Genomic DNA, 27859 nt, shown 5'->3' on the forward strand with positions numbered 1-27859 from the left:
AATGACCTGAACCAGACTAAATTGCTTTGATTTGTTTTTTCGAAGGCCGAAACCAAACTTACCACGTTTAGACATAACTTACTCCATTCACATGTGAAATTTATCACTTTACAATGAAATGTGATGTTGACGTTTCTGGTGTGGCATCAATATACTTCCGTAATTTTCAGTTAAGATACTTGTACCTGGCCAAATATCGCTTGCAGGGTAGCTGTGGCGCTAAGTGGCTAATCAGCCTGCTAGTGCTATCTAACTGCAGGTAACTTTACAATGATCTTATTTTGAATTCACTTGTACCTCACATCACCAATTATTGATCATGTGATCGAAGACTATGGAAGTAAACCAGAAAATTAAACACATTTGAGAGACTTTAAGATAGCGGTCACCAACACGGTCAACCCCAAGGAGTACTGTACATGAGTCGACTGCGTGCCTGGTCTAAAAATAGCTCACCAGTAAGCTACATGTAATTTCTTGGTGGTGCTATTTTTTAAAATCATACTTGTATAGGTGTAAATCTGGAAAAGACTTTTTTTTTTTAATGTATAGTTCAAAGATCAATATTGTAGCACATGACCAGAGCATAGCGTTCATGGAGACAAGCTCGCGAGCACAACAACCATAAGGAGATAATTTACCCACAAATAACTTACTTCAGAAGTGGATGTCTAACTCGTAGACACAGCCCTTTGCATTCATCAGTACCCAAAAAGTAGCACTCATAAATGTGAGTGAACCCTGCTTGTCATGATTCGGTTTGGGACCAACGGGTGGCACTGTAGGGCTCCCCCTGCAGCTGCACACCTGTTGGTCATTAGGTAATCAGTGCTTTAAAAGGACTCCCAGCCCGACCACTCATTGTCGGGTCATTGTGTTGCTTTTGGCTACTGTCATGCTTGTTCGTTGCTTTTTGTGTGTTTGCTCTTTGCTACTGTCATGTTCGTTTGTTGCCGTTTGCGCTTGCTACTGTCATGTTCGTTTGTTTGCTGTTCCTTTGCTGCTGTCATGTTTGTTCTGGTAGTGTTTTGGTTATTGATCGTTTTGGTTTAAGTCATGGTTTTTGTTTGTTACTTTGGACTTTCTTTTGGATTTAGTTTTCTTTGTTTTAAATACAATTCGTCAAGTTCACCCTGCTCCTCTCTCCTGCCTGCTTTTTGGGGTCCACCACCACCTCGCACGTGACACTGCTTTGGGATTCACTATAAGTAATGTAGTACGAGATTACATTTACGTCTTCCACAATTATTTTCTGTTTCAAATACTTCTACTTACTCAAGTATTGCTTTCAGGATAACTATCGAGCTAACTATCTGGTGCTGTCCACCCATCATTGTACTGGACTTATTTTGAAAGCGTGAATCAGAAACGTTTCCGGTAGGCCTTGGCTACCAGCGTGCAACCTGACGCAGGCTGCTCGTCCTCGGCTGCCGCTGGCTGCTGCAGGCGTGCTATTGGAGGGAGCGGAGGGACCTCTGCGAAATGCCTGGTGCATGGCCGACCTCCGTATTTTCTCCTTCTTTTCCTTTGGCTCCCCCCCTCCTCCTGCTGCCCAGTGTTTGTAGGCACCATGCTCCGCGGCGGGCTACCCTAGCTACCTGAGGCCACCCCAGCCAGCGGTGCGGTGGGTCCGGTGCGGCGCTGTGCTCTGCCGGGGATGCGGCCTGCTTGTTAAAGCTCCCCCACCACCCCTCCGACCGTGATGGCTGATGATCAACAACAAGCTGACCAGAAGCCTGCCTCGGGACTCGGCTCTCTTCCAGCGCTGGTGCCGGGACTCCAGGGGCCCGAAGCGAACGCGTTACAGTTTAAAATCAAGAATTCAATTTGGTAAGGATGGGAATGAAGCCCGACGTAGCTGCGGTGTCCTGGTGTTTTTTTTCCTCGCTAGCTCCGTCATTAGCGCATCTACTAGCTGAACAAAGCGCCCCGAATAAACAACGCGTGTTGGCACAGTTCGCACGGAAATGAGACGACAGAGAGTGGAGCTCCACTGGCTGCTGGATGTTTGCGTGCAAAAATACACCTCCGCGTCGCTTTCGTCAGTAGTAGTAGCTCGCATCATTAGCATGGAGCCACGGGAGGCCCATGTTACCGATGACAGTCCACCCATGGGGCCGGTGACAGGTGTCACAGCCAAGTGCAACATCTGGAATAAAACATCTCTTCAACGAGATTTGCGTGCCACGTATGAGGCCTTTTAATTACCACCGTGTAGAGGTGTAGTACATAGTAATACTCCCTGATTCCGTCATTATGTAGTCACGGAAGGGGACAGTGTTCAATGTTTCTCCATCGCAAAAACTGAGTTTCAATCAATGAGAGAAATAGAAGTTGGTGAAATGAGGAATGTAGTCATAGCAAAATTATCTTCCAGTAGAACAGAAACGTTGCGTATGCAAGATTTTCTTCAGTGTGCAAAAAGCACTGCCGTCTTAAAACTGCCTCTTTATATTGCTGCACCCAAAGAAGTATGGTATGTCCTATTTTAAACTAAACCTACTCATTATCTGTTGTAAAATCTTACCAATAGGTTTATAATACCTTATTAAGATTTTAAGGAGGAAACATGCATGTAACAAGTGAAATGCAACTGCCTGATCAGAATAAATATTTAATCTACCGCATTTTGCCATGATTTTTGATATTTAAGGTTGGTTTGTTTTAAGAAATATTTTTTCTTGTATTTTGCTGCCGTCGGGCAAAAACCTCCCATGTCCAAATTTAGTAAATTTCATATTTTTCCACAAATCAATACAGTTGGTGAGTCCCTACGTGAGTCTGTTATTGTGTTGAAATGAGGCTTTCTCTTTTTGACCATGCACTGTCAGTAACTCAATAAACATACTTTTTTTTTTCTGGAAATGCGATGATTTCAGAGATGCAAGAATTCTGCTTGTCATTTGTTGCTCATGCGCATACCTGTCATGCTTGTAAGACATTCGAAATATATGACAAAAGAAAATGTGCGAACTTCTGCCAAGGTGCCTCCCCCCAAAAATCCAAATTTGATCAGCTTCAGAATTGAACACGTTCATCAATGCACTCCCTTCTAGGTCTGAAGTCATCCTTCAGATCCATAAAGATATTGGAAAAAAAACGTTAATTGCTATCAGAACACAGACATCTGCTTTGCAAATAAATATGCTCACTTTAAAGATTGTCTTTATCGTCACATCGAGAGCCAAAAGGGTCAAAACATTAGAAGCCGTAGATGTCGTCACACTGTCCCGGAGTGTGGCTTGTGTGAACACCGGCGCAGAATAAAGGGCAGTTAATTCACAACGGTACAACCCTCCTGTTGTTTGTTTCACCACTGCATTTCTTCTATTGGGCTCATATTATTGATACACAGTATTTATTTTTCTAGTTAACCATGACATACAATAACTGAACATTCTTGAATATACTTCAGAGGGTTATTTGAGACAGGCCTGTCTGCTGTTAACACCCTCAGTGAGACAAAACTATTTTCTGGCTCTGCACACAAATGGTTGTTTATAAGTAGATATTAGAAGAAGAATGGGTATTCCGTTTTTTTTGGAGTTGTGCATTTTCAAGATGTCACACTGCAAGAATGATACGTTGTGTTCAGCTCATGAACTGATTGTGTGCACTTATTGGACTCTTCATTAGGTGCTCCCAAACATTGAAAAAAATAAACCCACATGATCTCTGTGAGTGGACTTGATGCTGTAAATGTTGAGATTCACGAGCAATGACCTAATTATTTGGTTACATTGTTTATTTATAAATTATTATGGTTAGAATAGAATATATAGAGAGAGAGAAAGAGTGAGAGAGAGTTTTTTTATGAACAGTGCATCATTCTGTTTTATTTAAGTGCATAAACGTGCTCACCATTGATTCGTCATATTTGTAGTTTGCTCACCTTTGAGAATGTGGCCTGCTAGTTGTTACAGTATATTAATGTTTGGACTATAACGATAATGTTAGTCTGTAAGATGTATGGAGCACAAAGTAAAATGACAATGTGAAAACGCTGAGTTGTTGCAATCCAAGATTTATTTTGTTGTCTCTTTTGTTGCAGCAAATCTGTACAATCAAAAGTGGACAGCATATTGGTGAGTACCCACAATGCCACATGATTGCTTCCCTGCATATTGTTGCAAACACAACAGCAGATTATCTCAAATCAAAGGCACATCTGTACCAGGATGCTGGTACATTTCATTTGTGTGTGTGTGTGCGTGTGTGTGTGTGTGTGTTTCTTTGTATTTTCAAAAGAAATTTTCCCATTGGAAATAATGGAAATCCAATTAATGTTCTCCAGAGTCAAACACTTGCCATGACAAAACCACTATTAAGCACAAAATTTATAAGTAGTGTTTTGTAACTCATCGTACAGTACTGTGTGTCAAAAGTTCACCACTATTAATAGTACAATGTTATAACTCCCCCCACCCCCCAAAAAAACCTGAAAGGTCAATTAAGAGATTTAAAGTGGGAAGTTAAGTTTAAATTTTTCCTTAATGTAATATGTTCTATGCACCCCCGCTAGTTTTAACATGTTATTCTGGTTAATATTGTGTTTGTGAAATATGAATTAAGCACCAAAGTCCACTCGTTTTTGTCCATCTCAAGAGGCGGCCATTTTGGCACTTGCTATTGACTGAAAATGACACCAAAGTGCCTAAGCAGAAAAAGCTTTTATAAGTGTGACTAAAATGGTGCCAAGTAACCCACTTTGGAGTCCTCCTGCATCCACATATCAAAATTTGAGCACTTTGTTCGCATCTGCGGTCATCCAGCAAAATTGCAACATGCAGTTAGCTACCTAGCTACATCTACACAACAAAAATACATCTTCCCTTTTGATAGTGCTCTGACCTGGCTGTTTTGGAGCACCTCATTGTCGGCCGTGAGTGCGTGCGTGTACAGTACGTCATGGAGAAACCCAGGTAGAAAGAGTGCGGGGAATGAAGCGAGGAAAGTCCTTTCGTGAAACTGTCCACATACAGGTGTGACCATTTTATAGCACCTCGTCACGGCGGGGAAAAGGGCAAGTGGCTCTTGAATCTTTGGACAGTCAAACTGATCACGGAGAGAATATGCTGTGGACTTGATTGTTTTTTTTGCCACCTGTTATGTAACGATGAGGCATAAGTGGAAAGTGTCTCACTCAAATGCTCATTTTCAGAAATAGCCAGATAACAAAAGATTTAGTCGGTTGTTTAATTTCACGCTTGATGGGTGGGCAGGCACTCCAGGGACTCAAGTATTAGTTTACAATCCGTTAAAAAGCCAATTTTACATAATAAGTCCCCTTGTATTGACAACATTCAGTCTTAATTCGTTAAACTTAAAAAGGCTCATCCTTGGAGTGTTGTTAAGGGGAAAAAAAACCCCATAAGCCCAGCACAGTCAGAGGGTATCTCAAGTCGTATGACATCCAGCTTATTTCACTTTTGAGGTACCGCGTTTTGCCGACAAAAGGGCTGAACTATTAATCAAATTGAAATTGATGTCGCAATGTAGTAGAATGCAATTTTAAAATCTCAAATGCTGGAATCCGGAAAAACAAACCAAAAATAAACATCAGCTTAATTTTGTCTCATAGACCAAAATCTATGGCCAGAGATTTCTGTAAAATGTCATTAATGTTTCTTCTAAGGAAAATAGTGTGCTGCTATGCGCAGTTTATATTTAACTCTTTCATACACCAACAATGCTAACCTGTAACCTGATAAGATGATAACCTGTCCACTGTAGTAACCGCTGTCCCTGAAAGGGTTCAGTATAAATATGTTGATTACCTAAAAATTAAAACCAGTTGTTTGTTCATTATTAGTTGGTTTGTTTTGTGTCTTCTGTACTTGTTTTTCAAGCAAGCAAAAAACTATATAATTGAACATTACATGTCATAATCGTAATAGTTGGAGGGGTGCATTTTTCAAAATCATTACTAGAACACACTGCCGATCAAATACCTGATCTTCGAATATTTTAAAGAACACCCTTCAATGTGTAAATTACAACCGTGTGATTGGTTTTGTTCACACTTACACGTCATATCAAAGCTACATAAGAAGGTATTTGTCTTATTTTATTGAAGGAGGCTGTTGTTGAACTCGGCAAGGGTGTCAAGTTTTTGACAGATTCAGGTTGGCAGGATGAGTCCTTGTTAAGCACACAACAAAGCACAAATTGTGCCACATGGTGTTTATTTCATTTTAAACCTCCTTTGGAAGTAATAAAAAATAGCAGCCATGATCATCACTCTTGACAAATATTGGCTCAATAAATGATGACATAGCATAAAATGGTTTTGCACAGATGCCGACATCCCCGTGAGCTGAGCTACTTGGGCAAACATGAATGAGCTCTCTGAATTTGTTTTGCACACACCCACAGAAACTACAGTTGATCACTACAACTTACATCAATGAACAAAATAAATAAACATGTTATCAAATACAACCAGTTCAGGGTGTAACCCGCCTACTGCCCGAAGACAGCTGGAAGAGGCTCCAAGCACGCCCGCGATCCCTCATGAGGATAAGCGGATATGTAAATTGGAAGGATGGATGGATGGTTTAAAATATTCTTGACTCCAAAGTCGCAAAGTAGCTAGAAATCGGTCAATCCGGTGTATTTATAACTATTTGCCTATTATTCAGATTCAGAATAGACATACCTGGATATATATTTTTTGTAGGTTAGCATAATTACATTGAGTCCCCAAATCAAAATGTTTGGCTTTTGAAGCAAAATAAAATTGTTGAAAGGATTTGTGCCACCCTGGTCCGCAAATTCACGATACAAACAATACAGATGTGGACCTAATATAGTGGTGGTTTCCAAAACTGAGGAATAAGCATTATAAAACAATAGCTACATATTTTTTACTTGTCAATACCTTTCGTTGCCATGGTTGGCTGCAAGAAATCACATGGTTCACTAACTTTTTGGAAACTGAGAGTTACTCCTTGGAACCCTGAGATACATATTTATTTCCTCAAATTACCTTGACTGATATGTTACTCTTATATCTATACTCTATGTAGAGGGACGTCCATTATCAGTGATTCAGCAAAGCAGGAAACAAATATCGAAATGCAACACTTGATTTTTACAAGTGAATTTCCAAATGTTCAACTCTACAATATTCTGAGGAAACCACAATACCCCATCACCGGTGAGGTATCTTTAAAAATCAATAACATTAATCAGTACCCAAGAAGTAGCTCCCAGCTTCAGAAAGATTGGTGACCCCTGACATAAGTGTTTTTTTTTTTCCATTTTAGCCTTAGTTATTTTATTAGTTTTTGTGAACTATAATAACCTGAGTGACAATCGCACCCGGACTGTCTTCTGTGACCATTCAGTACAACATCTATTGAAAAAATCATTTTCAAGCAATTATTCTTACTCGAGTCACGGCCGCATTGATCTGATCAGCGTTGTCATTTCTTTGTTTTTTTTGTTTTGTTGTTTTTCTTCACAGCAAGATGTTGAGAAGTTTACAGACATCGAAAAGCTCTACCTCTACCTTAAGTTGCCTTCTGGTCCCAGCAGCGGCAATGATAAAAGGTAGCCCTTCGATTTTCACACCAACAAGAACACTCAATTCGAGGTTTCCATTTTTCTCGCTGATGCATCCTTGTCTGCTTGGCTCATGATGACATTTTTGGCGCTGCTGTCTCATTCCTTGTCTAAAACGATCCTCTGCTACATCACAGACGCTCCAAGAAAAAAAACAGCTGTGTTATGATCTCAAACATTGATCGATGTAGACTTTTGCTATACCTAGCTGTCTGTGTTTCATTTGTTTCCCCATATCTATTCATCACCCCAACCCCCAAATTGTGCCCAATTGGACTGAGAATGAGAGGGGGTCGTCCACTCCTGGATTATGGTATTCAAGTTTCTGTCTTCACAAGAAATGATGCGTCCCAGTGGAGGACACGGCCTGACCATTTCTGCTTTCTCCTCTTGCACCACGGCAGCGATCAGAGTTCCATGTCATCGAGTCGCACTCAGCAGATGTACGCATTCAACTGGATACGGAATCACCTAGAAGAGCACCCAGAGACGTCCCTCCCCAAACAGGAAGTGTACGATGAATACAAGTGAGTGTGGTTTGGAGGATCGGAGCCGATGTGGCACCACACCACGTTATTCACTTTTTTTTCTTTTTTTTTAAATGGCAAATGTCTGGTTCACACTGCTCATGAGTTACTTTTCATTTTGTTAGCAGAGGCAAGAACGGAATTTAAATAAAAGATCAAAGCCAACAGTATGTCCACCAGAAAACAGTATTAAAATGACAAGAGCACTTGAAACAGAACAAAATAAAAATGGCAGATTGGAGAGATGCTAGTCTACCTCCTGATTACTCTTGAGGTGCCCTTGAGCAAGGCTCCCCTTCTCCTTCACCCTCAGTGCGGTTTACAACACAAATATAGAGTAGGGCAGTGGTCACCAGCAAGTTGCCCGCGGGCGCCAGGTAGCCCCCAAGGATGACGCCTCTTCTAAAAATGGCTCACTGTGATTTTCTCAGAATGTTGAAAACATTTAACCTTTTTTTTCCCCTCTAGATTTAAGACATGAGTGTTCCAAAAACATGATCAATAGAATTGGGTGTTCATGTTATTTTTGTGTTTTGTCTCAAAATTTAAAAAAAAAAAAAAAAAAAAACCCCCACAAGAAAGTGACCCATGTTGGCTCTTCTATCTGTTGTTCTTTATATTGCTGGTATTGTATTTGGTCATCTTCAAAATGGTGTCTCTGGTGTATCAATGTATAAAAGTAAAACAGACTACAAAATATATGAATGAGTGATCTCGGAAAGCAAAAAAAAAAAAGTGATTTCCATTTTGGTCCAGATTACATTTATTGAACAACTGGCACCAAGTTACTGTTTTTTTTTACTTTGAACACTGCCAGGTCTAATGAAAGACTTTTTTTTCCTGAAAATACTGCTTTTGATCTTTTTCCAGGAGCTATTGTGACAATCTCGGCTACAATCCATTGAGTGCAGCAGACTTTGGGAAGATCATGAAGAATGTCTTTCCCAACATGAAGGCACGTCGACTCGGGATGAGAGGAAAATCCAAATATCCTTTGAACGATTTTCCCAGCTGCTTCACCTCCAAATGCTGTAAAATTAGTTGGAGCACTGATTCCAATTAATTTGGTTACATTTCAGGATGAATGACTTTCGTAATCAATCAGATGTACTTAAGATGAATTAGTGGTTGAGAGACAAGTCACACACACACCCAAAAAAAAACAGTTCAGTACATAATTTGACCACCTGAGGGCACTGACAACCAATTTTGCTCTGCTCACACTTGGACATGGAGGTTTTATTCAACCCTTTTCTGTTTTAGAGGTCAGATTTTTCCCAATAGGTCGCAGCTTGCTTGGACTAAAGAGAGAAAAAGGGAATGGGGTAGAGACAAGTAGAATTTCAGAACAAAAATCACATCAACTAAATGAAACCATTTTGCAAACCTTAACTCCTTCTGACATATTGTTATAGCGGTTTAAGAAAGAAAGCTTTTGTTCACATGCCGTCATTACCCAACTTGGATCTGCAGAAGTCAGGCGATGGGGTACGTTCTTCGATATCAATGCACAAATAGCGTGTCGTGTACCTTCACTCACCTCTTGTCTTCTCTTTTTCCATTTCAGTGTGAACTGATGGAGCCGGCCGGACAGTCCCCGAGTGCTGAGGATGAAATGAGATCAGCAGCCTGTGGTTTGGTATGCGAGTGGGCCCAAAAGGTCTTAAGTCGTCAGTTCGACAACGTGGAGGATCTGGCGCGTTTCCTGCTGAATAGCCACTACATCGGTACCAAGTCCATGGCTGCGCTCACTGTTATGACGGGAACACCCACAACAGGTACGAAAGAGCCGACCTGCTTTTTTTGTACTGCCATTTTTTTTATGGAACATTGGCTTTGAATTTGAATAGCTGTGATCTGATTTGGAATTGCTCAGTGCTTCAAAGTGTTCATGCTATTCCTCGTTTGTTCTTATCGTGACCGTTTTACCGCATTCAAACTGTTTAATGTCTCTTAAAACGGACTATGGTGCAATTTTTGTAAATAAGGATACTGCAGATTAAAAAAAAAAGATTGTTAACTCTTTCATTCCACAAGACGTACTTGTACGTCTATGTCTTTTTTTTTGCGTCATAGGGAGGTGGAGGGTCTGATACAGTCTGTGAATGAGAATAAGCGGTTTGCATTGTAAATCATCTAAAAAAAAGTGACCAGTAGGTGGCAGTGGCCTCACGTGATTGAAATGCATGCTTTTACAAAAAGCTCTTTTTCTCCGTTTTTTGCCCAGGAATCGCCATTTCCATGAAATTTAGCCATTTTGTAATGCCGATTGCTGAAGAATGGAAAAAGATAGAAACAATTGGGTTTTTTTCTGCTGAAAGAAGAGAGTCCAAACTTTATTTTCCATGTTTATATAGCATTAGAACCAAATATTCTGTGGGCCTTGCAAGATCAGTCAAAATCCAGTAAAACGCTGGGATTGAGGGGGTTGCTCCAGTGAAAATGGCTGGGATTGAATGAGTTCATGTTATTCTATTATATAATGCCGTAGCGTGTCTGCTCCGTTGTGTCTCAAGCCCACATCTACATTGTGCTTTGCTAAATTAGATGTAGTTCAAGCGGAATGTTAATGTTAAAACATGAGCTATTCTCTGTGAGAAGACTTGATTGTCTGTTCTTAATTCTTTCACTATTCACAATTTTTTCCCCTAGGCATGAAGACGCCAACACCAGCCTCTGCGTTTGTGCCCACAGCCGAGGCCAACTCCTTCCAGCCCCAGGTGAAGACCCTGCCCTCGCCCTCTGTTGATGCAAAGCAGCAACTGCAGCGAAAGATCCAGAAGAAGCAGCAAGAACAGAAGCTCCACTCTCCTTTACCCAGCGATGCGCAAGTCAAACGAACGGAGGCCAGCACCCCCGGCCCGACCCTCCCCTGTGGCAGCCCCGCTCTGTTGTCTCCTCAGCCCACCATAGGCATCGTAGTAGCAGCTGTGCCCAGCCCAGTCACGGTAGGTAACCGTTGGGGAAATGAGCCGAACAGTTCATTACCGTCACCTACAACCAAATGCAAAACTTTGGTCCATATGCTCGCTCGCCAGAGAGAGGAGAAACGGCAGTAAAATAGGCTTATATAGTGAAACTCCTCTACAACGAAACCTACATGGGTGAAAATACCCCCTCGTGTGAGAAAAATCTTCATGCATTAACAACATTCCCACTCTCCTGCCCCCCATACAATGAAAAAAAACCCTGTTGCATTATACGAAATCTTTTTCTCTGCTCTTGCCTCGCGACGAGACTCACTACAACTAAGTCTAATCCAACAGCGACCTCTACTGCTTCGTTCGGAAACACCAAGAGCAACCACCACACTGGTTTACACATGCGCAGTAGTCCAGGAAGTATTTGTTATTGTTAGTTTCAGACGCAGCAAGAACGTTGCATTGCTAAAACGGCAACAAAACTGACCTTTGGATGTCAAGCAGTTAAGACAAGAAGAGCTCTGACGCTGGAAGAGAGGGTAAAAGTGATCAAAATGAAAGACGGAGGGAGCAAAATAAAATACATTATCCATACATTTGTGTGTGTGTTTACATCTGAGATCAAATTGGCTACAGTGAAAAAACCCCTGTTGTGAAAAATTTCTTGCTGCAAACATGATTTCGTTGTACAGGAGTTTCACTGTATTTGGTTTCGCTGAATGCAAGCATGTCAAAATAAGCACGGAAAATGAAGTAAATCAAGAAACCACTGTGTTTTGTTGTTCTCCCAGGTACAGAGAAGCAGGCAGCTAATGACTTCTCCAGGCCCTGTCGGAACAACCGAGGGAAAAGTGCTACCTGTAAACTTAGTGGTCACCCAGTCACTTAAGCAGTCCCCCAAAACCCCGCAGAATATCCCAGCAAGTCCCGTGGGGGATCGGTTGGCACGGCACGGCACCCGGTACGCTCAAATCCTACCCAAGCCCTCCGCCACCAGTGCCATCACACTTCGGTCCCCTCCTACCCTGCTCATTACCAACAGCCCCATCAAAACTGTGATGCCCACTCCCCATGTCAGCTCGGTTAACGTGGTCAAGATGACAGCCATCGCGTTAGCTCCCAGCAGCAGCAGCGGCAGCAGCAGCAGCACGACCAGCAGCAGCACCGTCGTGCGCTCCGCCTCGGGCGCGACTTCCACCTTAGATGAGTCACAAGGTGCAGGCCTGACTGCTGCGGTCAGAGCTGTTGCCTCCAGTTTGACCCCCTCCACTGACATGAAAGTGACTGAAGCTGGAAGCTACACTAACACTGTCGCCGGTGCAGAGAAGTCTGGCATTGAAGAGAGAGTGGCAAAGTGCAGGGCTGCTAGTGAGCCAAGCTTCTCTGTTAAGTGTTCTCCAGGACCAGACAAGGTCCCGAGGATGAGGAGTGACTCCATATCCCATTCGACCTCGGTAGCGGTAGCTGGAATTCAGGACAGCAATAACAGTAACTGCCATGACAGCACCTTGTACTTGACTGTTGATAATCACACCTCCATTGGCACCGTGTCAGCCAGTGGTTCCTCTATCAGTATTCCGGCTTCAAAAGACCCCTGCACAGATGCCAAGAGTCCCAGAAAGCGCACAGGCCCTACTGGAGAGTCTCATGTTATTCCTGTAAAGAGAGTTTTTATATCTCAGCAGCCGCCTGCTGCAGCTGACAATCCCAAAGCTGGAATCGGTGCCGCAGTGAAAAGGATCCCGCGACCAGGAACTCCAGCCCGACCGGAAAGCGCCCCATGCAAAGTGACCGCGAAACCCGCCCCTGTCGGCCCGACGCAGATCCTGGCGCTCTCCGACTCGCCCATCACGCACATCCAGGGCTCCCCGACTGTTGTCAAACCGCAGGCCTTGATGGTGAAACGGGAAGACCGTTCCCTCAGCGCCGACGTCATCAGCGAAGCGGCGGGAACGTCCGACCAGGCCTTGTTACAGCAAATCACCACGGACGCGCGTGCCAACCAAACCAACTCAGGAGCACACAATCCCTCTGTGACGGGCGAACTAAAGAGCACAATATGGGAGGAGGATCAGCTTGACGAGCTCCGGAAACACTCGCAGATACCAGCAGAACACAAGCAAGCTCCTACAGACCAGCTTTGTATTATAGCCCAACCCTCTGACACCCCAGGCCAGCTCGTCCTTGCGCAGGAGATGGTTGACTTTGCCGGCTCTCAGCCCAACATGGACTACTTCCCGTTCAACGACGACGACATGACCCAGGACAGTATCGTTGAGGAACTGGTCCAGATGGAGGAGCAGATGAAGCTGAAGGGTCTTTTCGGCAGCTGCGTGGATGTTTCTCTCCAAGGCCAGCCGGCCGGCAGCCAGAATTCCGCCCTCAACGCGCACCAGGCTGGCACGACTTTCTACCATTCAGCCCACAGCAGCACCACTCCAGTCCAAACCCCCACGCCGACTCCCACGCCGACCCCGACGCCCACCCCTACCTCTGAGATGACCCTTAGCCACAGCTTGACAAGAGAGAGTCCCTGCTCCCGAATGGCTCCCGTCACCCCTGTAGACGGCGCGCTCGGTCGCCACACCCCTATCAGTACGCCGCTGTCCAACTGCAGCAGCAGCGTGCCCCCGAGCCCGGTGGAGTGCAGAAATCCTTTTGCCTTCACGCCCATCAACTCCAGCATCACCGGTTACCATGACGCCAGCATCGTGTCCAGCAGCCCCGTGAAGCCCATGCAGAGGCCCATGGCGACACACCCCGACAAGGCCAAACTGGAGTGGATCAACAACCGCTACAACAACAATTCAGCCGGCCCCTTGTCCAACCATAGCATCGGTATCCTACCTAGCTACCAAGACCTGGTGGATGACCAGTTTCGTAAGCCGCACGCTTTTGCAATTCCCGGCCAGTCATTTCAACCTCAGTCCAGGCCGGATTCGGCTCATTTCGGCCCTTTGACGCCCATCACCCCCGTGCAGCCACAGCAGCAAGTAACTGCTGTGGCCACTCCCACTAAACAGGAGAGTTTTGCCGTGCCGGCCCCACTGGACAACAAGGCACCGACCACCTCTGCGTCTGGCACTTTCCGCTGCCGCAGCGTCAGCCCCGCCGTGCGCCAGAGGAACTCCAGCGGCAACACCGGCCTTCAGACCCCCACCACCGCCGCCGCCACCACCAATACCTCCAGCGCCACCCTGGCCATCATCTCACCCTTTAACTCGGCCATCACTTCTGAAGTGCTCAACATTCTGTCCAACAGCCAATCTGTCAGTTCCGTCCACAGCATGGTCCAACGCAGCCAGTCCGTACCGCTGAACATCATGATGCAGAGTGAGTTATTGCCTGTGCAGGGCTCAAGTAACACCGCCAAAATCACCAACGTCCTTCTCAGCAAGATGGAGGCCGACGGCGACGAATCTGTCCGCGGGCTGGGGGTGAACAACCTCCCGTCTAACTATACGGCACGCATGAATCTCACACAAATCCTGGAGACAACTCCGGCCTTCGCCGTGGGAACGTCGCACCAGACCTCGCTGCCCGTCACCTCCAGCCCGGCCGCCTTTGAGCTCCAGCAGCACGGCTACCTCGCCCACGCCGGCGGGGAGCAAGTGAGCTTCCCCGCTGCGGACAACCAAGCACAAGAGGGCGCCGGTGAGCCAGAGCAGCAACAGCAGCTCCGGGAGATCCCCGTGCAGACGCAGCAGGAGGTGGAGGATGAGCAGCAGCGACTGGATTTCAACAATACCGTCAAGGACTTGTTGGGGGATGACACCCTCAACCCCAGCTCCCAGCTGGTGGGCCAGGTGGCCTCGGAACTGAACGCGGTGGCGTCCGACTTTTCAAACGACATCCGACTGACCACAGATCTGTCCAGTAGCATCACTGACCTTAACACCTTGGACACCAATCTGCTTTTTGACCCCAATCAGCAGCAGGAACAATATGAAGACTCGACACTGGAAGAACTGAAGAACGACCCGCTCTTTCAGCAGATATGCAGTGATACTGTGAACTCTGGCTTCGACTGGCTGGAGAGCAAAGACCAGCCGACTACAGTCGAGATGCTGGGCTGATCTTACCTTTGATGCTCTACCAGTCCTGTTCTGTGTCACGCGTTTGTTTGGTGCGTATTTAGTATCTCTGTTTTTGAAACTAGTTTGTTGGGACTTGTAAGGACTTTTGCCGTTGGTTCTGTTAAAAAAAAAGTGCCAGGCTTACCCTTCTCTCTCTCTCTCTCTCTCTCTCTCTCTTTCTGCTGATGTTTCGTTAACCTTCTCCTTGGTTCCCATTTCTCGCCGTCCCTTCACCCCCCCCCCCCCCCCCGTCTACAATCAAAAATGAAAGCCTTGGAAATAAAGGAGAGATTTAAGTGGCTCAGCATGCAGTGATGTGTGAGCATTTCGAGAAAAATACATCTTCCATGTTCGAACAAATTCAATAATGCAATATTGAACAAACACTAGGAAGTGAGACGGATATAAGATTTGGCACAATCTGACATCACCAAAAATGTTGTAAACTATTTTTCCGTGTGTGCAGTTCAACCAAATGTAGATAAAAATAGGGTGGTAGTGTCGGTTGTTTGACGTTTGCCTGCCATATCTAAATATTAAAACGGGTAGCGACTCGGGCTACCAGGTGCTGAATTTTTGACAAGTTCTTTCTACTTTATCACAAACCAAATCAGTGGAGAACTGATTGACGCCTGAGCATGGTTGACATTTTTTCTTTCTCAAAAGCCTAATCTCGTACTGTTGAAAAACTTCTAAAGGGAGTGGATGAAACGGTAGGGACACGATGGGATTTCAGGCCACTTGTCGGACTAAACATTGAAAGGAATCAACTGGCTGCCTTATTCCTTCTGTCCAAGGCCTTATGCCATCTTTAGAGAGACTGTACATAGACTCATGTTAAGATTGAACCATCCAGAGCGTCTTTGTCATATCAAGGCAGCTGTTAACTCTTGATATTTTCAGCACTATTCCTTCAATCGGTTTGTTTCGCAGTGTTAAAGCATAGATGATTTTGGGTTTTTTTTGTACAGGTTAGCCATTACACTGTGCGTGACCTTAACTGCATTTAGAGGAATTTGATATAACGTCACAGAACCAATGGCAGGCACGCTTTCCCTCATTTGGTTTTCATGTTTGTTTTGTTTTGTTTTTTGCATGTTTGAATAAAAAGGAAAAAAAAAAATCAACGGTTTGGAGAAGGCTAAGCGTCAAAATTCAAGAGGCAGAAATCACGCATTGATGTCATCTGGAATGAAATGTGCGCCTTATTTCCATACCAAAGATTTGGGAAAAGAGATTATTTACACGTGGTCACTCCGAGTTAAAATCAGCAGGAGTGATAACATCGAACCCTTTTATTGCATCTAAGAAAAAAGGATGAAATGAGATCAATTCTATGTATAGTATGTATATTAGGGAAGTGGCCACAAGCCAACAAGTAACCATGGGTGTGCAAAAAGCATGTTGAAACCACGCCTCTATGTGATACAGTCAGGAAGCTTACTTGAGTTTTTGGCAATTGTCATTGTTGTACAAGTCATGTTGAAGCTCCTTTTGTAAATAGGATAGATACATAGAGATTTGATGTATTCGGACACTATATTATGGCCATTATTATAGCTAAGTATGTGTCATATAAAAGGAAAAAAAAAAAGCTTAACAGATGTATAGTCGGCAAGATACTGTATGTTGTGTGTTACATTTCTGGCTTAGAGTGTCGTAAAAGTAATGCTGTCTGGTCTTCGCTTGCTGATTTTATTTGACTTTTTGAGGAGGAGATGCAGAAAGGGGCCTGTGCTCTGAACAGGAGGGGCAGAGGGGGGGAGGGGCGTAAAAAAATATTGTGATACTGTTAGCTGGTTGTAAACATTTTTTGCGACAAAGCCTTTCAGCAAACACTGGATAAGAAAACCCATTCGCTCGTGTTTCCACAAACTTCGAAGGTTCTCATTATTGCACTAAATTTTTACGACACACACCTTTGCCACGTCTTAACGGACAAATGTAACGATGGACGCCCGCAACATAAAAAAAAAAAAGAAAATCCAATATTTTTTATGACAAGCTGCATAAGGAAATCAACTGTCAGAAATTGACTAATTGTCTTGTAGCAAAATGTGCATTAATCTCAGTGAGATACACATTTCTTACGCATTCTCATACATGAGAATATGAAGCATTGAGGTGGGGGTGGGTGTAAAAAAAAAAAACGTTAGGAGAAACCTTTAAAAACCAACGTGCTCATTGTGTTGCTAAATGATTGTACGCACGCATGTGTGATGTCTTCTGTTGTACTTTGTATATTCTCGGTGACCACTGTCTGCTGTGATGTGGGCAGGTTCTGTTAACCAGACAGGCGGGACCAGTTTTGTCAGCTACTTCTGTCGTTTGCTGTTTACTAAGTTAACTTTTGTTGTCTTACGTTGATGACTGTTTTTCCGATATGTTTTTTTTTTCAACATATGTCTCAAAGTTCAGTTGTGAAGACATGTTCCTGTAGTATTTTTTTTTTTCATAAAGGCACTGATATTTGAATTTGTATTGAAGGAAATGCACCTCTTCTGAGCTCCATCAAGCAGTGATTTTACCTTTTGACTGACCCGGCTCCAATTCTGTTTGACTCTTTAATTCATGTCTACCAGTAGAAGAAAAAAGTATATGCCTATTTATATATATATATATATATATATGTATATATATATATATACTGTATATACCCTCCTCTGTGATGTTGTTTGGTGTACTGCTTAATGTACAGTAGCTTGTTAATATTGCAAAAGCATTGTTTCTTCTTTTTTTTTTTCAATGGAAAGTACTCACTGGTGAGATTTTTAAAAGTGGTTTTAAAAGCCAATAAACTTTTTTTAAAGAATGTTTTGGTGTTTTGAGTGCTGTTTGTTTTGTTTTGCTGTACATTCACACCAAATTGTATGATTGCACCGTGGTGGGATTGACCACAATATTATGGACACATTTTTCTTTTCCGGTTTCAATGCAAGAGCGGCGTCTGGCTTGATAAAGATAATAATTCTTCCAGAACAAGGTTGCTCTAATGTTGTAGCCAACCGGTGTAGCGGTAATAAATTACCAATCAAACCTCTCCATCCGCCTCTTAGCATAAGGTCAGAGTTCATCAGGGCTACAAATGACACCCAAGGTCACGGGGTGCTGGCCCATCCGAGAAACAAGGTCCGACCAATCAGAGCTCAGCTGGCCACTCCTCTCCGCTGCTTTCCCAGGCCCCGGCAATATTCATTCATGTTAATGTGCCTTAACCTCACTGATCAGGGCCGGTTAGCAGCTCGGCCTTTCTTGTTTGATGACCTCCACACGCAGGCCACCACGTTTGGCAGCATGAGTCGAGAGATTTCACTGGAATATTAGCATCCCTTTTCTGATGGAATCAAAAGGCCAGGCGACCAATGCAATGTGTGGCTCGGTTTATTTCACCTTATCGGCCAAGACACAACCAATCTTGTCTTCATTTTTGCAAATTTTGCAAACACTAGGTGGAATGGAGTATGGGTGAACGATTTTGAAAAATTGTTTTATAGATTGATAGATATGAGGCCTACCGAGCGACCAAAAAATAAAACATGGTATTTTATTTTTCAAATTTCAGCCTTTGCAGTTTGAAAATTGTATTCTCCTACATTGCGATGTCGATTTGAATTTGATGAATTGCTTATCCTGGGATGCAGTCAAAATAATATTGTACAGATTCATCCAATATTTATGATGCAGCAAGCAAAACCATATTTCCATTGTCGACTGTCACCAGCCACAAAATTAGCAACGCCTGTACAATTGAATAGTGAAACAAAGAACACTAATATGCAACACAATACAATACACCTTTATGTTGCAGCTGTAACAAAACGCCTTTTAACATAAAATAACAATAATACAACACAACATAATGGGATGTTGTGATTTTCTGGTCATGTAGTTTTGGATTAATGAATAATCATTATCAAACATTATAAAAAAATAACAATTAAAATAAAGCACAGTGATCATTCACATTTCTGCAGTTATATTTTCATGACGACGAAGTGCTTTTGATAAGGACATATTGATGACATAAAAGCTGTGTAGGCCAAACTAATGTTGTGGCTGATGCATGTACAAAATGGAGTTGCAGGATCACAAATGTCGTCCAGATCGAAAGATCGAAATAAATTTCATAAACTTTATACACATTTAGAGGGAGATGTGTCCACTCAAAGTGTATGTAGTGTGTGAGTGTGTGTGTGTGTGTGCGTGTGTGCGTGCGTGTGTGTGTGTGTGTGTGTGTGTGTGGGTGTGTGTGTGCGTGCACGTGTGAAGGGGCTGGTCTCATAGCTGGAGCCTATTGTGCCGGTGAATGAAGGCCAGGACCTAATTGTCAAAAGGCAATGGTGGCTGGATGGATCAATATCAGAATTAATTAGGCAGCTGACTCATAGGCGTCGATATCTTCCGATAATTAGCGGCTTCCGTGGTCGGAGCAGATGTTGTGCAGTGTGACTTCGTTGCCTCTGGGCCATAACTTCTAATCAAATTGGTTTATTGTTGGAAAATAGTAAATACAATATATATTTTTTTCTTTTCAGTTTTGGATCATTGCAGGTGAGGGCACGGTGAACCAGTGGTTTTCAGAAACATTTAACAACATGAATTCACATTATCAAGGCTGCCTTACTTGACGAAAACAAACAAAATAACCAAAACTGAAATGTTAACGAAATTAAAAAAAAAAAAAAAGTTGTTTTTTTAAAAAAATGAAACCTAACTTAAACTACAGCAAAACAATTACTTAATTTTCATCTTCATCAATTGTCGTTTACTTTATTACACAATACTTTGTGACCTTTTTTTTCAATCTTGCACTTGACAAATACTCCATATATTTAAAAAAAATAGCTAAAACAAATACTAAAAACAATAAAAACTAAACCAAAAAAAAGCATTTTAAAGAAAAAAAACGAATAAAAACTCAGCATGCATGACTTCACCTGCGTTAGCTGAAACAGCTGAAGATTGAATGCAAACAAACAACTGCCATTTTCTAACAGCCGTTAGTTTGTCCGTTTTAATGGAGAGTAACCTCACATTCCCCATAATAATCAATGGAAGGAGCGACTACGATTTATGGGTGAACAATTAATCAAGGATTATATATATATATATATATATATATATATATATATATATATATATATATATATATATATCCATCCATCCATTTTCCGAACCGCTTGATCCTCACTAGGGTCGCGGGGGGTGCTGGAGCCTATCCCAGCTGTCTTCGGGCAGTAGGCGGGGGACACCCTGAATCGGTTGCCAGCCAATCGCAGGGCACACAGAGACAAACAACCATCCACGCTCACATTCACACCTAGGGACAATTTAGAGCGGTCAATCAGCCTGCCATGCATGTTTTTGGAATGTGGGAGGAAACCGGAGTCATATATATATATATATATATATATATATATATATACACATACAGCAAGGATACTGCGCGGAACCCTCAAGCTTCCTGGCCTCTGGCAGAGGACCCGAGCTGAATGAGGGACGGACACCACCCGAGGGAGGGTGAGACGAGGAATTTTATTTTTATATACAGTATATATATATATCTTTTACTTGTTTTCTTACTATGGATGATACTGTAAATATGAATATGATTCTATGATTAGATGATAATTGTAGCGAAAGGATAAAAGCCAAGTTTGTTGCATCAATATGAATTGTTTATTGCTGCACATGTGCACATCACTTCTAGTTTTACATGTAACTGAGGAGATAACTTCCACGTAACTCATGCACTGTGAGATTTGCGAGCTGCAGGAGCATTTCGCCCCAGGCCTCCCGGTCCCCGGGTCGTCGCTGGTTCCCAGTCTTATATGCCGAGCGCACCATGCTCAAGACGAGACTCTCAAACAGATCCTGAGTCATCGGCTCCTTCCTCCGACTCTTCAGCACATCCACCATCTGCTGCATGGAACTCAAACTCCGAGGAATGTTGTTATTGATCCGAGAGAGGAAGGCCCGCCCAGGCCTCATTGATGCCATCTCCTCATCAAGCAGGACAATATTGCTGTCCTGGTTGAGTTCTACACCGCCCAGCAAAAACTGCAAGAAGGGATTTCGAAACAACTTGTCTTAAATGGAACCAGAGTGTTGTAAATTATATTCACTGAACTGTAGCATGGCAACGGTACCTCGAACATCAGGTTTGGATCAACAACTGTCGAGCGAGTTGGACTTTTACCTGCAGATGCATCTAGAGATTAATTTCAAACACATATATCAATTTTCCAAAACATAAAACTGGTAGTGCGTGTATGAAAAGTTGCTATTTATATTGTCTAAACCAGTCACGCTCAAATACCAAAAATTGGGGTTTGCCATGCAAATTAAACTACAAAGTTAAAATATAAAATGTCTTCAGCGTGGACAGTTTCATTGAATGTTTATCAACTCAGTCTTATTATGGGACTAAATTCAGTCTCCGTCGCAGCTCCGATCTGCTCCAACTTACCTTGCAGTGCCTGTTTGAAACACATCCACATAATGACCAGCTGCCAAATTCTTAATTGGAGTTTCATCTTCATTCTTCGTTTCCAGCATGACACGACTGCATCCTTCTTCTCTCTCGTCTGTCCATTCGTGAGTAGGCAGAGACAACACTGTCAAATACCACGCATTTTTTTCCCTGCTGGAAAATGGAATCCAAAGCCAGATGGCCGTGATGTGAAACAGCAATATTCTGGATCTTACTCTTTCTGATCCAATGTGTTTTAATCCTGCAGAAGTAATCAGGGTAGTTAGCAGTTAATAGAGGCTAAGTAACTCCCTTGACTTTTTATTTTTCAAATACAGTAAGTATATTAGTATATACAGTATGGGTCATAGTGGAGCCAAAAAATGGAAGATTGGTTTGGATTTAGCCCAACCAAATCACATCTTTACTTTTAAAAAGTACCATTCTCAAATTGTTTCCTCACCCTGTGTATCAAGATAGATAAATCGGTTTGATCTTGCCGGTGCTTTGTTGTTGAATAAACTTGAATATTTGGGGGGTTGGAGAGCTTGGACATGTTGTTGCATATAAACATGACAAAAGAAAAACTGGAAACAATAAACAACTCTTAATGTGGTTAGCAAAGGGCGCACGGCCTTTTATAACAGGAATTTTATGGGTTTTATTTGTTTAGATCAAACAATTTGGAATTGGGTTAGTAGATTTTTTTTTTGTTGTATGGTAAATGGACTGTCACTGATAAAGGCCCTGGTATTTCTACCTTTGGTACGCAAAGGGGTTTACTACTGATGACAGTTACATGAGCAACCCGACGTTTCGTATCTTGGTCAAGTACACAAAGTTGCAAAGGCCGGGAATTGAAACCCCAACGCCTGGGCTGAAAGAGGAGCAGGTTATCACTGAGCTATGCTGCCGGTCGCTCCAAAATGTCACCTTTTAAATCACAGAGTAAAAATTTATTAATATATTTCTATCCCGAACAAATGTGATACAAGCAATTAAACCACCAAATGTGCTTTTACGCAAATGTAGATTATATTAAATCCATGACATAGCTCGAGTATGTTCCTGCAATATACTTCTGGCCTATGGGGGGCGGTAGCGTACTTACGTTAGCTAGAAACATAAAACAGAAGAGAACGATGATCAGCTGACTGTTGTAAAGTTTATTTACTTCCGGTGAGCAGTTTCGTTGTTTCTTCATGCTACAGTGGTTCAGGGTGATTGTGCTGATTTAATATTATTCCTAGGTAATATCTTGTTTAAAACGTTTTTAAATAAACGCCAACTGACAGCACGGAGCTGTGCTAACATGCGCTAAAGCGATCTTCTGTACAAAACGGCTAATGTTAGCATCACTGGCATTTCACATAGCATCTAAATATTATTCTCATTCAGAGTTTGCTTCGTGTACAATTCACCGGGGGCACGGGCAAAGAATAGGAATCTAGGAGGGCCCAGGGAAGCACTTTAAAACGGTACGTCTGAGCTACGATAGTTAACAGGCTGCAAAAGTGCGTCGCATGACTCAGTTTCAGGCTGTTTCTCATCATGACGTGCGCGTGCGTGTACGTGTACGTGTGCGTGTACGTGTCCGCGTGCGTGTAAGTGTACGCGTGCGTGTACGTGTACGCGTACGTGTACGTGTACGTGTGCGGGTACGTGTGCGGTGCCGGTAAGGGTAGATCCTGGGAGGTTAGTTGATCGAAAAGTAGATCTTACTGTTTATCATGTCACGAACCTAATTGAGTTAGCTTTACTTGCATTGTGCTCATCGCCCTTTATTTGGAACCACATTATCTTAGAGGCTCCTTAAGTGGCAAATATTAATATGCATACATATAACAGGTGTTGTTGTTTTTTTTAACTTTTCATATGTGTTTGTCTTACAAATGTTTCTTTTTTTTTAATGTACTGTGTTTCAGGTCAAATATATCGCTGTAGCGACTTAATGACGCTTTTTAAATTCAACTTTTATTGCCTTGGAGCTTTTGTGAAGCGCCGGTCTCCACTGATGTTTTATTAGGGATGCCTTTGGCAATTCCGCATTACTCCACTTCTATTAAGGTTCACCGTTTGCATCCCGCATATTTTTCAGTGTCACGGGAATAATGTGAACCCTTAATAGACAAGAAACACAACAAACACTTTTTTAGAAATTTTGAGAGATACAATTTAATAGAAACTTGCATGCAGAGAGACAGTTTGAATACATGTAGGCTGGCTGCTGCAAGGAAGTGCCTCACTATTTTTCTTATCATATAGTATATAGTACAAACCTAAATTTTCTGCGTTTTGCGTTCACTGTTTTCTGTCATGCGCACAGATCATGTACAGAATTATCTCATCAATCAAAATGAAGCTGGGAAAGTAGTATTGGGAATACTGAATACATTTTTCTCCCAGCCAGGCGAGATGGAGTCCAGTGAGGAGGGGGGCCTCAGTGTCGGGGGAGAAGAGAACTACTTCCAGGGGTACACCTTCACCGACCGCTCCCACTCCAGCCGAGTGGTGAAAAGCATCATGGACCTGTGCCTGGAAGACGGCCTGTTTGCCGACGTCACCATCACGGTGGACGGCAAAGAGTTCCACCTGCACCGACTCGTGCTGTCGGCGCAGAGCAGTTTTTTCCGCTCCATGTTCACCTCCAACCTCAAAGAGTCCCACAACCGCTGTATCGAACTGAAGGATGTAAGCGCTGCTGTTTTCCAGCTGCTGGTTGACTACATCTACCACGGGACCATTAAACTGAGGGTGGAGGAGCTGCAGGACACCTACGAGATGGCAGATATGTACCAGTTAACGGCTCTTTTTGAGGAATGTTCTCGCTTTCTCTCGCGGACTGTGGAGGTCAAGAATTGTCTCCAGGTATGTTGGTGTTCCGCATGTGTTGAAATCAGGGCCTGACCTATCGGGATTGATTTTGATTATTTTGAAAAGGGCAAGTATCAGCAGATTAAATTGCCGCATTGGTTTCACGGTCAGGCCCCAGTTGTTATGATATGTTAAAAAAAAAAAAAAAAAAAGGTTTATCATGATGTCCTTGTCCAGGTGATGTGGCTTGCAGACAGGCACAGTGACCAGGAGTTGTACACATCTGCCAAACATTGTGCTAAAATCCACTTAGCCCAACTTCATCTGACTGAGGAGTTCCTCAATCTGCCGCTCTGTCTGCTCTTAGACATTATCAAAGGTAGTACTGCTTCTTGCTCTGCCACAATCCACAATGTGTTTTTCGAAACATTGAAGTTCATTAATTACAAGTGTGTGTTGTATCAAATTACATTAATAGTATGGACCTACAGAATCAACTTTTTTTTTTCAAGAGAAAGACAACATCTTCAAATTAATGTTGTACTAACAAAGTGGTTGTATTTTTTTCGCTAGATGGAGTTCCAAGTTCACAGAATCCAACTCTGGCCATTGAGTCATGGATAAATCACAACAAAGTGGAAAGAGAAGAGTTTGCTTGTATTCTCCAAGAAAATCTTAAGGTACAATTTCAGCACATTTCATAAAAACACTCATCACGTGACTGTTTTTAGATTATTGTTAGATTCAGCCCCATCTTGTTTATTGCCTCAAAAAATGATCAAATCAGCAAAACTCCCAGCCAATTGCTTGTTTTGAAAAGGCCTAATATCGTTTGATTCATCGCTCAGGCCCCTAGTTGTCAGCTTCTGTTTCTGAGTCTATTTCTTCCTGCGGCCTCAGGAAATCGGTGAGAACGTTCACATTTATTTGATCGGCAAAGAGGACACAAGGACTCACTCCCTGGCCGTGTCTCTTCACTGCGACGAGGACGACGCTATCAGCGTCAGCGGCCAGAACAGCCTCTGCCACCAGATCACCGCCGCTTGTAAGCACGGAGGTGACCTCTACGTGGTGGGCGGCTCGATCCCGCGGCGCATGTGGAAGTGCAACATGCACACCATGGATTGGGAGCGCTGCGCGCCGCTGCCTAGGGACCGCCTCCACCACACCATGGTGTCAGTTTCCAGCAAAGACGCCATCTACTCTCTCGGCGGGAAGACGCTGCAGGACACTCTGTCCAACGCCGTCATCTTCTACACGGTGAAGGACAACATGTGGACGGAGACCAGCCAGCTGGACACGGCGGTTTCAGGAGCCGCTGGCGTCAACTTGGGAGGTACAATTTATTTGCTCGGCGGCGAGGAGAACGACATGGACTTTTTCACCAAGCCGTCGCGCCTCATTCAGTGTTTTGACACAGCATCCCAGAACTGTCACATTAAGCCGTACATGCTGCCGTTTGCCGGGTGCATGCATGCCGCCGTCCATATGGACGTCATCTTCATTGTAGCGGAAGGAGACTCGCTAGTTTGTTACAATCCCTTGCTGGAGAGCTTCACTCGCCTGCGTTTCCCTGAAGCGTGGAGCTGCGTGCCGTCGTTGTGGAAAGTGGCCAGCTGTAACGGCTGCATCTACGTTTTTCGGGACAAGTGTAAGAAAGGCGACGCGAACACCTTGAAGTTCAACCCGGCGACGTCTGTCGTCTCCGTTATCAGAGGGCTAAAAATCCTCCTGACAAACTGGCAATTTGTTTTGGCCTAACGTTTCCTCTTCCTTGCTCTGAATGTACATATAAAAACAGACACAACTGTTGAGACACGCCTCATCAATCAAATGCTGTTATGGGCTTGGACATTTTGGACAATTGAAACTTTGTAACTTTGCGGCAAGTTTGGTGGAAAGCTCTTTTTCCCAGCGTGCACCAGTTCACAAACAGGGTCCATAAAGGCAAGCGTGGAAAAAGATGAGTGGTGGTGAGCCAGGCCTTCTGGTACCATTCATTACTGTCGTACACATTTTTGTCTTGACCAATTAATTGAACCCATTACAGTGAACAAGACTTCACATTTTGGTGAGCCACATAATTTTTTTTTCCTGTTCGGGGGCACCTCAAACCTAGCACAGATGACTTTTGGACTTTTTAAATGCTCTTATCCCGACTTAGACAGCCTGTAGTGTTTTTACTCAACCAGTTTCACTGTTTATATAACCAATCCAGCTATTTGTATGAGCGCTTGTCTCATTGTGGTTGTGTTTGACGAGGAGTCATACAATATGTCGCGATGGCGTAGCCAGTGATGCGCAACCCGTATGTTTATTCACACACACGCATGCACTTAACATCAAGTACCGGTATAAACCTTTTACAACTGTACAGTTTATTGGAAAGAAATGTTTCAGAGGCTCCTTAAGTGTCAAATATTAATATGCATACATATAACAGGTGTTGTTGTTGTTGTTTTTTTAAACTTTTCATATGTGTTTGTCTTACAAAAGTATTTTTTTAATGTACTGTGTTTCAGGTCAAATATATCGCTGTACCGACTTAATGACGCTTTTTAAATTCAACTTTTCTTGCCTTGGAGCTTTTGTGAAGCGCCTGTCTCCACTGATGTTTTATTAGGGATGCCTTTGGCAATTCCGCATTACTCCACTTCTATTAAGGTTCACCGTTTGCATCCCGCATATTTTTCAGTGTCACGGGAATAATGTGAACCCTTAATAGACAAGAAACACGACAAACACTTTTTTAGAAATTTTGAGAGATACAATTTAATAGAAACTTGCATGCAGAGAGACAGTTTGAATACAAGTAGGCTGGCTGTTGCAAGGAAGTGCCTAACTATTTTTCTTATCATATAGTATATAGTACAAACCTAAATAGAAAGTTATATCTTTCCTTTTGACGGAACTGACGTCCACCACGTTTTGTCTGTCTAGTTATCATAATGCTATGATATCAGAAAGCATGAGTTCATATGATGGTACAATTAACAAAATAGAATACATACATTTGACAAGTGCAAAGAAATATATTTTTCAAAGATTAAATCATCTTTTTTTTTTTTTTTTGTACAGTTTACTTACTGTTATGCTGACTGCTGTCAGCCAGAGCTCATGCCAACTTGCTGATGACACAAGATACTCCACCAGGCCCCGCCTCTTAAAGGCAAATCTATCTAACATACGGACAGGACAATATGCAGGATTTTCTGTACTTGTTTTGCGTTCAAATACATTCAGAATGTGTTTACAGAGTGTGTTTTCATAGATGTAAGCACGTTCTATGTGCTTCAAGTATGTTGGGCGTGGTATATAAAAGTATATAAAAAGGGTGTAGTATATGGTCTTGATAAACAACATATCTTAGCCACTGCTTGTGGATCTGATAAATGAGGTTTCACTGTGTCCAAATTGTTAAATGGGGAGTTTACAGTTTTAAAACTGCTGACCAGATTTGTTTGTTCTCTCACCTTTCTGATG

General features: G+C 42.9%; 3 protein-coding genes across 7 annotated transcripts; 2 read left to right on the top strand and 1 right to left on the bottom strand.

Annotated features, from left to right (window-relative positions):
• The first annotated feature begins 943 nt into the window (after nt 1-943).
• Nucleotides 944-17902, top strand: rfx7b (regulatory factor X7b). 2 transcript variants are annotated; one of them, XM_086109330.1, is made up of 10 exons: nt 944-1830; nt 4052-4085; nt 7469-7554; nt 7775-7879; nt 7971-8093; nt 8964-9080; nt 9497-9581; nt 9661-9871; nt 10746-11041; nt 11806-17902. In XM_086109330.1, the coding sequence occupies exons 1-10, from the start codon at nt 1703-1705 to the stop codon at nt 15088-15090; spliced, it is 4470 nt and encodes a 1489-aa protein (XP_085965456.1). In that variant the 5' UTR covers nt 944-1702; the 3' UTR covers nt 15091-17902. The 2 variants fall into 2 exon arrangements, with proteins under 2 accessions (XP_085965456.1, XP_085965455.1); XM_086109329.1 differs by having other exon boundaries at nt 945-1830; nt 7469-7553; nt 7840-7879.
• Nucleotides 17903-20802: 2900 nt separating this feature from the next.
• On the bottom strand, nt 20803-21632 carry LOC147206286 (protein FAM180A). Its single transcript, XM_086110225.1, has 3 exons — nt 21560-21632; nt 21240-21301; nt 20803-21150 (listed from the first exon to the last, which is right to left on the bottom strand). The coding sequence occupies exons 1-3, from the start codon at nt 21630-21632 to the stop codon at nt 20803-20805; spliced, it is 483 nt and encodes a 160-aa protein (XP_085966351.1).
• A 1076-nt stretch (nt 21633-22708) lies between these two features.
• kbtbd4 (kelch repeat and BTB (POZ) domain containing 4) lies at nt 22709-26965 on the top strand. 4 transcript variants are annotated; one of them, XM_086110211.1, is made up of 5 exons: nt 22709-22741; nt 23969-24430; nt 24614-24755; nt 24950-25056; nt 25277-26965. In XM_086110211.1, the coding sequence occupies exons 2-5, from the start codon at nt 23978-23980 to the stop codon at nt 26135-26137; spliced, it is 1563 nt and encodes a 520-aa protein (XP_085966337.1). In that variant the 5' UTR covers nt 22709-22741; nt 23969-23977; the 3' UTR covers nt 26138-26965. The 4 variants fall into 4 exon arrangements, with proteins under 4 accessions (XP_085966337.1, XP_085966334.1, XP_085966336.1 ...); XM_086110208.1 differs by having other exon boundaries at nt 22731-23040; XM_086110210.1 differs by having other exon boundaries at nt 22731-23040; nt 23973-24430.
• The last annotated feature ends 894 nt before the right edge of the window (nt 26966-27859 follow it).

The sequence above is a fragment of the Hippocampus guttulatus genome, chromosome 4, assembly GCF_054856545.1.
Source record: "Hippocampus guttulatus isolate MCC_2025c chromosome 4, RoL_Hgut_1.0, whole genome shotgun sequence".
Taxonomy (NCBI): Eukaryota; Metazoa; Chordata; class Actinopteri; order Syngnathiformes; family Syngnathidae; genus Hippocampus; species Hippocampus guttulatus.